At 40.8% G+C, this 13,912-nt stretch overlaps 1 protein-coding gene across 1 annotated transcript in view; it reads left to right on the top strand.

Annotated features, from left to right (window-relative positions):
- Positions 1-13,912, top strand: part of LOC134799705 (baculoviral IAP repeat-containing protein 6) — a 78,585-nt gene that overhangs the window by 37,911 nt on the left and 26,762 nt on the right. The window contains exons 24-35 of the mRNA XM_063772141.1: positions 538-682; positions 5,698-5,953; positions 6,555-6,724; positions 7,377-7,452; positions 7,747-7,875; positions 9,588-9,840; positions 10,224-10,444; positions 10,764-10,929; positions 11,193-11,276; positions 11,627-11,752; positions 12,070-12,372; positions 13,582-13,809. Of these exons, the coding sequence (XP_063628211.1) occupies positions 538-682; positions 5,698-5,953; positions 6,555-6,724; positions 7,377-7,452; positions 7,747-7,875; positions 9,588-9,840; positions 10,224-10,444; positions 10,764-10,929; positions 11,193-11,276; positions 11,627-11,752; positions 12,070-12,372; positions 13,582-13,809 (2,157 nt within the window). The remainder of the gene's footprint in view (positions 1-537; positions 683-5,697; positions 5,954-6,554; positions 6,725-7,376; positions 7,453-7,746; positions 7,876-9,587; positions 9,841-10,223; positions 10,445-10,763; positions 10,930-11,192; positions 11,277-11,626; positions 11,753-12,069; positions 12,373-13,581; positions 13,810-13,912) is intronic.

Below are 13,912 nucleotides of genomic sequence, written 5' to 3' on the forward strand. Positions count from 1 at the left end.
ACAGCACGCTCACGATCGGACCGATTCACGCTCACAGCGCTTACATGAGATATCGTGACGTCATTGATGACGTCAATGGACGGCGCTCACGGTGCTCACACTCTCAGGCGTAAGCACCTTGAGCGCAAACGTCAAGGTGACGTTTGACAATGACAGGACAGGCGCGAAACAAATTTCAGAGAGATAACTGATTGGGACCGACAGCCAGCACTGTAAGCGTTGTGAGCGTGATTCGGAACACAGGGGACCGGTCCGAAACAAAACAACACTCACGCGGCCTTGAGCGCGCTAACTGATTCGGACCGGCAGCCAGCACCGTAAGCGTTGTGAGCGTCGTGAGCGTGATTCGGAACACAGCCCATCCGTCCAATATCTTGGTCCAATGTCTGTGCATCTAACTAGACAAAATGTGCGCCGCAAGACACATTCGACAAATAAATAGGACAGGTGGAATACCACCCTAAGACAAACTTTGTGATTAAAACACTGAACAACTTTTATGATTGGAATGCATTTTGAGTTCTATTTTTTTTACAGATTCAATAAAAAGCATAGACATGGATCAACTACCTCAAGTAGTGGAGTCCGACGACTCCGAGTCTGAGAATCAGCTGGAGCAGGAGTTCAGAGAGGCGATGAGGAAGGAAACGCGGAGTAAGCCAGCTCCGGACAATAATACTAGGTGAGTTCAGTCTTCTAAATAAATTACTAATTGTAACATGTTTAATTAGGTAGCGGATTGGACGACAGCGGGTGGGAGATGCATTCGATCGAGTTCTATAGTTTGTTTTTTTAGCATTATTAAAAAGGTAAACAATCTTAATGTGTCTTTTTATTGGAAAACACTTTTGAAAAATAAGTCACGGCAAATATGTAACAATTATGAATCATATACGATTATTTACATTATTTTGCTTTCATAAGTAATAGTTGGGTGGATTTCAAAATCCTGCGAAAACTTATGGTTCGGTCTTTATAAAAAAAACTAGTAGGTTGTGCGAGTTGCAACTTTTTTATATGTTTTTAAGAACTATTATCTTCATGTTCCTTCAATTACCATCTCCAATAACTTATTAGTTTTTTTTATATAAAATGTTTTATGTGTCTAAAATCATCACCGTCTACCGGAAAAATCTGAACCTTTTTGTTTGCAGTGAAAATTATAGCATACCTATCGTACGATTGCGTTTTTTCTTTTACTTATATCTTTTCCATGTTGTTGTTTACACAGAACACCGCCTCTAGAAACCTAATATTGGCCATTTTGTTCCCGACGCAAATCACCAAACTGTGAGGTGCGGGAGGGGTGCTCACGGCGTTGCGATTGGTCGTTTCAAACATGGCGCGCTGACACGTGTAAGCGTAGGGATGGGACATGTTCATTACAGGTAGTGGGTACTGCTACCAGTGATAGCGAAATTTATTGTGGTAAAATTGTTACCAATTTAGAATACTTAGAGTAAACTTACTTAATAATTATATTGATTAATTTAATATTTCATTAAGTAATTTAACAATGTACCTGAAATGTTTACTTAACATATTAGAGCATTTCTGTTTAAAGTACCCAGAAAATGAATTTTAAAGTTTAGAATTTTTATATTATTTCCACTCAGAATCGCAATCTCTTTCGATACGAGAAAAAAGTGTCACCAAAATCTCATACAATTATTTTCTTTTCTCCGTTTTATTAACCCTTTACCTACGGGCTATTGAATAGCTCCGTCACCGCCCAATACGGGCATGCTTTGGCGAGAGTCAGCGGTAAGGCATAATTTCACTTACTTGTAACTTTTGAAGTATTACAGCTACACACTTGAAACTTCGCACACACAATAAGTATAATGTGTTTAATCAATAAATAATCACTTGGAGTAAAAATATTCACTATTTATTCTGCTATCAAGCAATATACCAGTCACTAAGAAATTGAAGATTTTTAAGTTACTACTCGCGGATTTCACAAGTTTACGTTTAAGAACATTAGTTTATAATATACTTAACACAAATAAACACTTAAATAACGATAATTATGAAAATAATGCATAAATATCGATCACAAAAAACGTTGCACTACAACAATTTGCCACTTATGGAAAATAGTGATGTGCGTCTATCGACGCATTTGTCGATATATCGATAACCTAGTAAATGTAAAACTGAAATTTAACAAGTTATGATTGTGGTGAAATTATTATTAGGTACAATAGTACCTAATAATGATTTCATAACATGTTAAATTCCAATGTTTTAACCAAAAACGGTAAAAAAACACTAAAAATAACACTCCAAACACTCCCGCGCCGTACTCTCATATCGACAACAAGTCGATGAAATTTGAATACAACACTATTGTCCGCCATATTGAATTAAATTATTAGCACCTCTGCAGTACGGGTGTCAACTCCAGTTGCCAGCAAAAAAGCGGTAATTTTAAAATTATGTTTATGTCAGAGCCATCTACCGAAATATTATGATATTTTTTTCTTTGTATCTATACTAATCACAGTGCATAATGTGACCGCTATTACCAAGCCACAAGGTCTCGTTTTGTTTAAAAAAAATGTTGAACACGACCATTACTTCGATCAACTATAGTTGACACCCGTACTGCAGCGGTGTTGCCTTACTGGCAACTCTGGTTAACACCCGTAGGTAAAGGGTTAAGGTCATAGAAGGTTGTATTGAAAAGATATTCAAATGGACCAATAACATATGCCTATTACAAATCAACTCCGAGTTGTCTCGCACTTCTTTGAAGTTCATCATCAGGTCCATTTCGTGACATGAGACCTAACTGCTCACCTAGAGGATTCTAAAAAACCCATACAACATATGTCTAAGACATACCAACACCGAGTTCCCTCGCACTTCTTTGAAGTTCATCATCAGGCCCATCTCGTGACATGAGATCTAACTGCTCACCTAGAGGATTCTAAAAAACCCATACAACATATGTCTATCACAAACCAACACCGAGATCCCTCGCACTTCTTTGGAGTTCATCATCAGGTCCATCTCGTGACATGAGACCTAACTGCTCACCTAGAGGATTCTAAAAAACCCATACAACATATGTCTATCACAAACCAACACCGAGATCCATCGCACTTCTTTGGAGTTCATCATCAGGTCCATCTCGTGACATGCGGCCTAACTGCTCCGCCAGGCCAGCCTAGAGGATTCTAAAAAACTTACACAACATATTACCTATATATTGTCTAAAATGGTACAATACGGTATGACGAAGCACGAAGTTTCCGCAACTGAAAAACCAGCATCGTCACATCACTAGTCGAAAGGGAAAGGGATAGCGCATTGCATTTTCAAGTTGACGAAAAGGGACGGACATTCTTCGCCTCTGCTAACGACCAGTATAAAATGAACCCCGCGGACAAGAAACATTATTCAATGAAATAATGAATTTGACTTTCCTGTGGGATGTTATTCCATCTGTTTCGTAAGTAGATGTCTTAGATGACTTGCCACACCATTTTACGCTGCAATATCCCATGATTTCCCAATGAATTCAATAGTTTACGATTTATTTTCTTAGACTCGTGCACACTGCTAACAGGTCGTAACCTTGGGCGCAACTGATCGGAGCGGCGCGCGAACAATCTTATATTTGACCTATACACCATACGGGCGGTGGCCGCGAGTCGTCCTATAAGCTCGGTCTATAGGGGTTGGTCTGTGTGTTTAACACATGAAAAAATATGCAATAATTCCTTCACCGAGAAAGTACATTTAAAAATATTTAAAATTTTGTCACGAATATTCGTCAACACCGTCATGGTAATGTCAATGTGAGCTATCTCCGTGTATGAACAACGAAATATCGCTAAAGGTCCTTGCCCTATTTTTCACTTTTTAATATAGAATGCCAAAAATGATTTCACTATAAAGTCACATCATTGAATCGTGAGAAATATTACGAACAAATTTGTAAAATGTAGTTTGTCACAATAGAGCATCATCACCGTTATGCTTTGGTTTAAAAAAGTTACAAATGATATATTAGAAATAATTATCGAAATGAATGGCAAACTACATGAAGTTTATTGTGTAGCATAGACATTAACTACTATTATTCGTATTCTAGAAATAAAAACAAGAGAACTCTCAAATCGTCAACACCATACCCATCATCACCGGGAAAAAATGACGACCGGTGATGATTTCATGTGTATGGTGATGACGGTTCTCAGAAACATTTCTAGTTATTTTGCTATAATTCATTATGAAATTAAGCTGTATGTTTGAAAAACGTTCTCTATGTCTTCTAACACTATATAATGTCTACCTTATAAATGTAGAATAAATGTAAAAGAAGATATAACTATCTCTTTCACACTAGAGGATGGTTAGTTTTTAAATAACATTTTGACTGTAGTAGGCAAAATTTATATCACTTAGAACTTAGAACATACAAATGTTTTTTTTTTTATAATCTAATAATGTAAATCGTGCAACTTAGAGTCTGTTATTGCATGTTAGTCGTGTTAAAACAAAGTATTTAAACAAGCAACATATATTAAGTTTTAAGCGACCATAGGCTACGGTACTGGCTATCATTATCGTATCGTATCGTATTATCACTATCGTGATGGCCTTATGTTTTTTGATGATATTATATTAATTAATAGTCACCGGACCCAATACCTTACATTTTGTAACTTATGACATGCATTACAAGTAGGGGTCTTGCAACTTATAAAACACTGATTATATATTAATGTTTAGCTATTAAACAACATATATATGGATTTAAATCATTATAGCTATTTTTAAAGTTAATTTATAAAACAACAAAAATACAAACTTATGCAATGAATCAAAGTATCAAAAAAAAAAGTAATATATCATAACAATTAAGCTTATTGGTTAGCCAGGAATTTTATAATATGATATAAATACCAAGTTATGCAGTAGATAAAAGAAGATGCGGGTTTAAACTGATAATAAGAGTACAATATTGTTTATATGATTTAACATTGAAAAAACCCAAAAAAATAAATGAATACATAAATTGCCTATTTCGGATTATAAATTATTTAAAATTATACAATAAAAATACTTGTTATATATTTATTTATATGAATAAAATGTATGTTTTATAATTTTCTAAAAATAATTTATGTAGCTAGTCTTATGTTAAAAACATATTATTTGTAATGTTTATTAAAGTTCTAAAGCCTTACAATTAAAAAAAGTTTTTGTTTTTTTAATACGTTTTTAATACATATATAAATTAGTTCCCAAATCGTCATTACCGTACATGCAGTGTCATTACCGTCTATAAAAGAGTCATTACCATACCACGGTTGTCATCACCATCTTGCGTTTTTATTTTCCGAAAGCGATAACTTCAAATATAAGCCACAAATGATTGTATAAATACCATAAATATCCTCAATATACAGCCCCCTATTACTTTACCCAGCTAGAATCGTGTTAAATTAAACATTTAAAAAAATAAATTTTTTGTATGGTGAAATTTTTTGTGATGAAATCCACCCAGTTACTGATTAAAAAAAGCGTTTTTCAATTAAAAGACACGTCAAGATCGCGTAGTCTTTTTGTAATGCTAAAAAAAACGAAGTATGTTTATGAACGGTCGTTCGTCGCCCCGCCGTCCAATTCGGACCGTCATCTCCGTCCCCTCGTACTGTAGCATTAACGTTTGTTCGGCAGCAACATCTCGTGCTGCATGGACGCGCGGCTGGAGAGCGGGTGCGGCGGCGGGTCGGGCTGCGGCGCCATGGGCGAGGCTCGGGCGCGGCTCGTGCTGCTGGCGGGCGGCGCCGCGCTGGCGGCCGCCGTGCGCGCGCCGCCGCGCCGCGCCGCCCCGCCCGACCCGCCGCCGCCGCCGCCCGCCCGCCCGCACCCGCCGCTGCACCACACGCTCTACGACGTCTTCCGGCATCTCGCGCTCGAGTTCCATTACCAGGTGCGTTATCTCTTGCCCGAAAACGCGCAAAGAGGCACAATCCACCTGATAGTACCGACATGGCTCCCTGCTTCGGCTGCCACAAATGCGGTCGCAAATGCCGGTCCCGCATTGGCTTATAAAGCCACGAGAGACGTTGTTCCTCGCTTACAGACGTTGCATAAATCATCTGTCAAGATGTTAAAGGCCTGATGATGATAATAACCTCTATGAGTGGAAGCGACACGGGCCAAGACCTCGCGCCCTCGGTGACTCACGTTCATTAAACTTCATTGTAATTTATCACCTGAACCCAATGCCGGATGTACACACTCGTCGACTTGGAAAACAGAGTGTGTTCATACTGCCTCCCTCTCATCACGCCCTTAAAGTCGGGTTTTGCCGAGTCTCGGCGAGTGTGTACAGCCAACATGAGAAGAAGTCATAAAGATCTGTTACTAATTTACTGTATATGAAGACCCTGCACATTATATGTACTAAGACTGTCAGACGACGGACATTAATTAAACTGCTACGCAACCACAACACTACACTTTCGTCTAATAAATCCCGATGACAAAGACTAATGTACTCCTTTCTATATCATTTTGCTATTTTCCAGATGGACTGCACATTCCTAGAAAACGTGGTCTCCCTGTGGTTGACGCTGAACGGCTCCGTGTGGGGCAGCGGCGGCGCGTGGTCGCTCAACACGCTGTGCGTGCCGGCCGACACGCCGCGCATCCGCCTCGCCTCCGACACCGTCAACGCGCTGCTGCTATCGCTCACGCAGTAGGTACCCTGTACTATACCACCACCACCAGCAGGGGTGCGAAACTCCTCCTTTCGGGCAAACTCGGCTCCGTTCGGCACATCATTGCTCCGTGCAATTATTAGGGTTGACACAACTTGACGTCCCTTTGCGTACACGACCACATTCTTGCTTGCATTGAATTGGCTTGAATTTTGACAACCCCAAATAGCCGAAAGGGCTAGTGCCATATATTAGAAAGGGACAGCATGATTTGACCCTGAACTCAAACTTCGGTTTTGTAGGAAGTTTCCTTTCTGTACGGTAGTACTATTATTTATTCTGTGCCACCAGTATACGTGTATTATATTAGTGTGCAGCGTAGCGTGTAGGTATTCTGCTGTGCCACCGTCCACATGTCGTAAGGTCGCGGTCGCGGCCGCCAGTGGACAGCGGAGCGACATGCAGCCGTTTATCTTCCCTTACAAAATAATGACGTATACACGGTACGAATACGGACAGAGTCAAACAAAGATCAAAGCCGTTACAGCGCGTCAATCAATAGTGTTTTATAAATGTGTTCAAATTATAAAGCAGATCCTACCGACCGCGCCATATAGGTTATTTTAACTTTCTAAACCTTTGGATATATTACTGTGTATTCAAGATAATATTACACGTTTTGTTTTTCAGATTGGAAAACATTTCTTTGAGATGTTGGGTGCTGTCAATGCAGGCCTTAGCGTGGATCGCATCCCTGCCGTTACAAGTGAGTAAACTCACATTTGTTTAACCTTTTATATATGTGCGGTATTCAGAAATCGTAGGTTCAAACCTTGGTTTTGCTGTACAGAGCAGAAAAAAAATCGTTCTCCGAAAAAAATTCAGAAGGATCCTTATCATAGACATGAGGTTAAAATCCACTCATACTACTAAACGTTTGTTTAATTTGATAGAAAAATGTTTCTTCTTCATTAGAAGCGATCACAATAATGTATTCTGCTTATTGCTTTTGTTAATACTGGAGATCTGACATATTATATTTCTTCAATATCTTTTTTAGACTGAAGGCAGCAATCAGACGATGGGGCGCGTAATCCACGAATGTGAGCATTTCGTTCCCGCCATAGTAAAGTTCATCACCACCAATGTGACCACGGATGGCGCTGTGGCTACCGCTGAGCCTTATCTCGTGAGTACATACATATAAGATGATTTCTATACTTTTTATTCAAATTATGTTGTTTGTGCTAGGATTTGGAAGATTAATGGGAGTCTAAAGAGTAGTTTAGACATAAGGCACAGTATAATAAATAGTACTAACGTACAGTATGGACACTCCCTGCCTCCCGTTGAAAGTGCCGCCCACCCGCTCTCGGTTACCTCATGGTATAATAATATACTCCGCCTGGTACTCCATTCCGAGATTCGCGTATGACCTAACTGACACGCGCCTACGTCATCATGCTGTTTACAGGTTCTCAAACTTTGAAATGTGGGAGAATTTTAACCAACGGTGAAAATTATTTTAACGGCATTAATTTTAAGTTATTCATGTAGAAACATAGTAAAATAAAACAAATCTAATGTATTAAATTAAACTTTATTTATCTATACAAGACAAACGTTTAAAAAACTAATTCACAGTTACACATTAATTACCAAGCTTACGACGTGAAAAGTTTGGAAAACACTGCGACTGCTGACACTGAGCGAGAAGGAAATAACAATTAACACGCGTTCGACAAGGATGACGTTGACGGTCAGGGCATGAAGTTATCTAGATCCAAATTGTCAAATGTGCACAGCGCTATCCTGTGTTGCCAGTAGTATAAACAGAATTACCCGAAAGTCTGAAATTTCTTTCGTGAATCGGAAGATATTGCTAACGAGTAATTAAAAATGACGTGTTATTGTAAAATTTAAGCTAAAATACATATAAATGAAAATTATAAAATTATAAAGAAATATTTTAACTTATTAACCATAGGTATAATGTACCCATGTAACATGTTATGTTGAAATAAAGTGGCAATGTTATTGTGACGTAGGCCCGTGTCACTCTGGGAATGGAAGACCATGTTTTATTAGACCATGTTACCTCACAGTTACCGGCTGGCAAGGACGCGACGACGCGGTGCGCAGAGCGGAGGCCACGTAAAATATTCAAATATTAAACAAATATTTACAAAACCTATCAGAACACACTGAAAACAACACAATATCTATATGAATAAAAAACCATGTTTTCAACTTACGTAATATTTTGGTGCCCTGAATTTCCTTACAAAAATTTTGTTACTTCGTTTATACTGATTCAAAATACATAGGAAACTATTGTATAAATCGAGCTTAGATACCCACCTTACAACATAATATGATTCTTATTTCTTCCTAATTCGCGCAATGCGTTTTGAGTCATTGAGGTCATCGAACTTGACAACAAAATGGCGGAAACCCTAGCACGTCTTATCTCACTCACACAAGCATGGTACGCGTTCACCTACACGAGCTTAGACTGTGTTCGTAGGAACGCGTTTGTTTCATACATTTGATCGCCAGTGTCCGAACTGTCCGAGGTGTGCATAAGGAGAGAAATTTAAATGGTCTATATTTTGTATGTATTTTAGCATGGAAGAAAAATGTGTGTATAATTAGATTGACAAGGGACCCTTACTTGCAGTAACGTACCGAATAACGGCATTAGGATTGTATCATATGTTTCACAGCGGTCATGAAATAAAAATTAAGGAAATATACAAAAACAAATGACATGGTTTTGAGTTTTTCACGATTAGAAATGGTTGTTTAACTTCAAAGTAATATAATATTGAGTTTAGAGAGTAGCCTATTTGCCGTAAGTGCCGTATTGTAGCGCATCGTTAACTCGTGGTACGTGTGCAGGGCGGAGCGCACATCGGCGCGGGCTCGGGCGCGGCGGCGGCGCTGCACGCCGTGCTGTCGCGCGTGGTGTGCCCGCGCGGCGCCGCCGGCGCGCTGGCCGCGCTGCGCACGGTCGCGGCCGTGTGGCGCAAGGACGCGCCGCCCACGCAAGCCTACGACCTGCAAGCTACGCTCCTGAGGGTGGCTCACCCGATGCTACAAGTGCTTAGCCCCAGGCATGCGGCGCATGCGGTCAAACTGTTCGACGCTGTCGGTAAGTGACACTTGCACTAAAGTAATAATTATTTCTATATATTTCAGTCAAACGTCATCCTATTTCCACGATTATTACAGCAATGGCAAAAGTCGCTACACTTTTCGATAAACTAGAGTCTAGACTCTGGTACAGTCAGCTATAATAGTATCGAATAAAATCAAAACGCATTGAAAGTTTCTACCACAATCTGAATATTTCGCATTCAAAGGTACACTACATAATTTTCACGCGTGGTCTTACCCGCTACTATTATAGCTAATTGCTACATAAAAATATGACTTACCGCTGAAACGACTATGGCGTCGAAAAAGCGCTAAATATTCAACCCATACATTTAGTAACTTTTTGTTGACTAATTAATATATGTGTATCATATGCAGCTCACCACTCACTGGGCTGGGTGCGAGAGACGGGCGGAGGTCGCGGTGAGGCCGGCTCCGAAGCCCGTCTGTCCGGCCTGCTCGCCGACGTGCTCGGCGGCGGCGGCGCCGGGGCCGCCCGCCGCGCTCCCCTGCGCCGCGCCGTGCTGGCGCAGCTCCTGCACTACTGCCGCAAGCTGCTGCACGCACCCGCGCAACCCGCCGCCGGACAAGCCAATACGGTACGTCACTAACCCACGTTAGATTATTAGCAACGAAAAGGCTGGATTCCTGGACAGCACACCATTGGGTTGGATACAAGAAACGGACGGAGGTTTAGAAGCCGGTTACTACACTACTGCCGAAGGCTGCTGTATGCGCCTGCACATTCTTTAGCGTGGAAGGGTCTCCCACCTTGAGGCTTAAATTAGAATCCAAATTTGACTTGACAATTCAAGCTTTTAAAACGGTGTTCCTGTGCAGTTCCCAGTTTGTGTATCGTCTGCCTTACTTAACCTTTTGACTCAGAGTTCCATACATCTAATACCTATCGTTTTACAGTCGGCCTCGAGCCCAGGCGTAGCTGGAGGTAGTGGCACCTCTAGCGGCGGCGAGAGCTCCACTCAGTCGCAAACTGACGAAAGCAAGCAGCAAGCACAAGATACTACCAATCTTGAGGACGAGAGGAAGCAGCAGGCTCCAAGGGCGCCCTGCGTCGCTGATACAGGTATTTTGATAAAGTATACTACTACAAAAAGTGTACCAGAACACGAACAATGACATAGTAGAGTCTTTTCACATAGAATAAAAAAAATACTCCTGAGAAACCCTTTTTGGATAAATCCTCTGCAAGATATTCGAACGTACTGAAAAGATAAATTTTGTTCAATTTGTTTAATCACATAAAAATGTTTCAGAGCATTTCAGCCATAACTGTTCAATATTTAATTTCTAACGTTCCCTTTATATTAATTGACGCGTTGTTCACAGTGCTGCAAAACCATGCAATCATGCAGAGGTTCTACAGGACGTTATCCATCTGTGACGGCATGAATACGACAGTGCTCAATTCAGGTAAATTTCTTCCTAACCATTGCAATAATTTTACATGTTTACACATGGGACATGTTGCTAGGCAGAGAGATGGCAGGTGGACCAAAATGTTGACGGATTGGTGGCCGCTTTCGGTTGAAAGAAGCGCCTAGCGTCCGTTAGCTCGTTGGGTGAATGACATTCGGAAAATCGCAGGACACTTTTGGATGAGATTAGCCCAGGATCGGGATAAGGGGCGTACACGAAGAGAGGCCTATGCTCAGCAGTGGGCGACTATGATGATGATGAGCATAATTTTAGCATACAAATGTTATCTAGACGTTGACGAGAAGAGAGCGAAAGTAACTGTGTGTGTGTGTGTGTGTTGGCAGGTATGAACTCGGAGCCTTCCGGCGAATACGCGTCGCTGAAGGAGGAGGTGTTCTGGCTGGTGGCGCACATGGCCAGCGTCGCCTCCAACCCCGCCGCCATGCTGCCCAGCTTGATGGACTTCCTTAGTGAGTGTATAACTTATCTCGCGCACTTTCGGAAACCCTGATAACTGATAAGGGTTTATAAAAATAATCCTAGAATTCGAAATCTTCACTATTTATAAAAAGAACCCCGGAAACCTAGAAAATGACTCCCATGTCGAGTTTAGACATATTTATCCAGCTCAGTAATTACTATATGTAAGTAAAGAAACTATTGCTTCAATAAAATAAATCAAAAAACAAGGCTAGGTTCATTTTATTTATATAATACACTGCTAAAATATTATGAAGATTTCAACTACTATTTCTTTTAGAAACTAAATGTTAAAACTTTTTCACAGAAAAAGAAGAAGTAGTCCACCTATCCCAAGCAATGCAGCAGCTAATAATCCGGCTACTCGACAAACCAGAAGCCCTAAACGCCTTCATAGAGGCCGGTGGCTTAGAGCTGGCCGTAGAAAAGCTGACCCAATGCCACCAAGCGGGCCCTAGCGCTAACCAGGGGCTCGTGTCGTCTCTTATGAACTACTTGAAATTGCCTCCGCAACTTATCAATATGTCGACGTCGTCGAACAATGGGAATAAGAAGAATCAGCTGCCGGTGTTGGAGACGACTAATGGGCTTATCAATATCGCTCCGTTATGTAAGTAAAACATGTGAATTACAAGATCTTGGTATAAGGAAGATTTAACTGCTTTTGTTTAAAATCTGTTCTTTATTTAGGAGCAAAGATGTAAACATTGTTATACTGTAAATAACAATATTTGCGGTATTTGACACATTATGACTGACGTATATAGAGATGTAACTAACGCAAATCGATTGTCACAGCAAGCGATTACGATTGGATGGCACGTAGACTGAGGTATCGAATTGTGACGTATAATGAATTTTTATTTGAGATTTAAATAAAGCTAGAATTATATGGTGTTCCCGCAAGCTACCGGTCGGTCGGTGTATTTAATACACCGACCGAGTAGGTCGCACCCATTGTCAAAATTGAAACTAACTGGGGATCTATTTTAAAGTTTATTTATGTTATTTCTGTGTCAAATTTGTTGTCTGTTAAGTGACGATAAATATATCCATATTTACAGTTAATTATCCACCTTTTCCTTATTTTTATTAAAAGAAAAATGAAAAATTCATATCGATTTACTTAGACGACTACCGATTCATAACGGTGGTGTCCGGCCAACCCTAAAATTAAAAAAAAAAAGACGTAGAACGTAAACGTTCGCAGTGCAGTTGTTTTCCTTTGTGATTTCGATGTGCAAAACATTTTACGTAGTATTGCTGTTGTGAGTGACAGACGTCAAATACCGCAAATAATGTTATTTACACTATAAATGTAAGCCATTTTTTTCGGGTCTACTCTACTCTCTTACTCTTCTTACTCTATACTCTTTTCGCCTATAAGTCGACGTTCAAATAATAAGCCAATATAGAGTATGCGCCTGTAAATTGCAATGGGGTTGGCCGGTGGAAGTTTTTAGCAGATGGCGCCATCATAGCTTGCCCCGTCAATCCCTAGAATTGTGTCAAATTTTTGTTTTTTTAATACCCTGGATGCCAGCTCTTTAAGCCAAATCTCATAGAAAAAGGGGCAAGCTATGATGGCGCCATCTAGGCAAACCTTTGACAGTTGCCAACCCCATTCCTTGATGTTTGGAATCGTCTTTAGAGCTGAAGAAACAGAAACCTTAGGGCATACCGAAAATCAACATTTCGTTATCTGGCACTTTAACACTGACATATTCGAGCGACTTATGTCTTTACAGACCGAACTGGCAAATTCTTCGAAGAGCGGCTCGTTCTGTGTTCGCCTATTAATTGTTTTTTTTTGTCTCAGGTACGGTGTCCTGCGGCAACCCCACGGCTCAAGCCGCCGACGTGCTGCTGAGCGGCGGCGGCGCCGCGCACGCGGGCGGCTCGTGCGCCGCCCGGCGCGTGCGCGCCGCGGCGTGGTCCTACCACTTCTTCAGCGCCGACGACTCGTCGCTCGCGCTCACGCTGCAGCTCCCGTACGCTGCGCAGCTGCATGAGCTGCAGCTCCATCCGCACCTCACCAGCCTCGCTAGTAAGTATACTGACTTTCTCGACGGTTTTGACGGACTATGATTTATACTCTGTTAAGCAATTTCTGACAGTAGAAAAGAGCGGCAAATTAAAAAAAAATGTAG

This window comes from Cydia splendana, chromosome 18 (genome assembly GCF_910591565.1).
Source record: "Cydia splendana chromosome 18, ilCydSple1.2, whole genome shotgun sequence".
NCBI lineage: Eukaryota > Metazoa > Arthropoda > Insecta > Lepidoptera > Tortricidae > Cydia > Cydia splendana.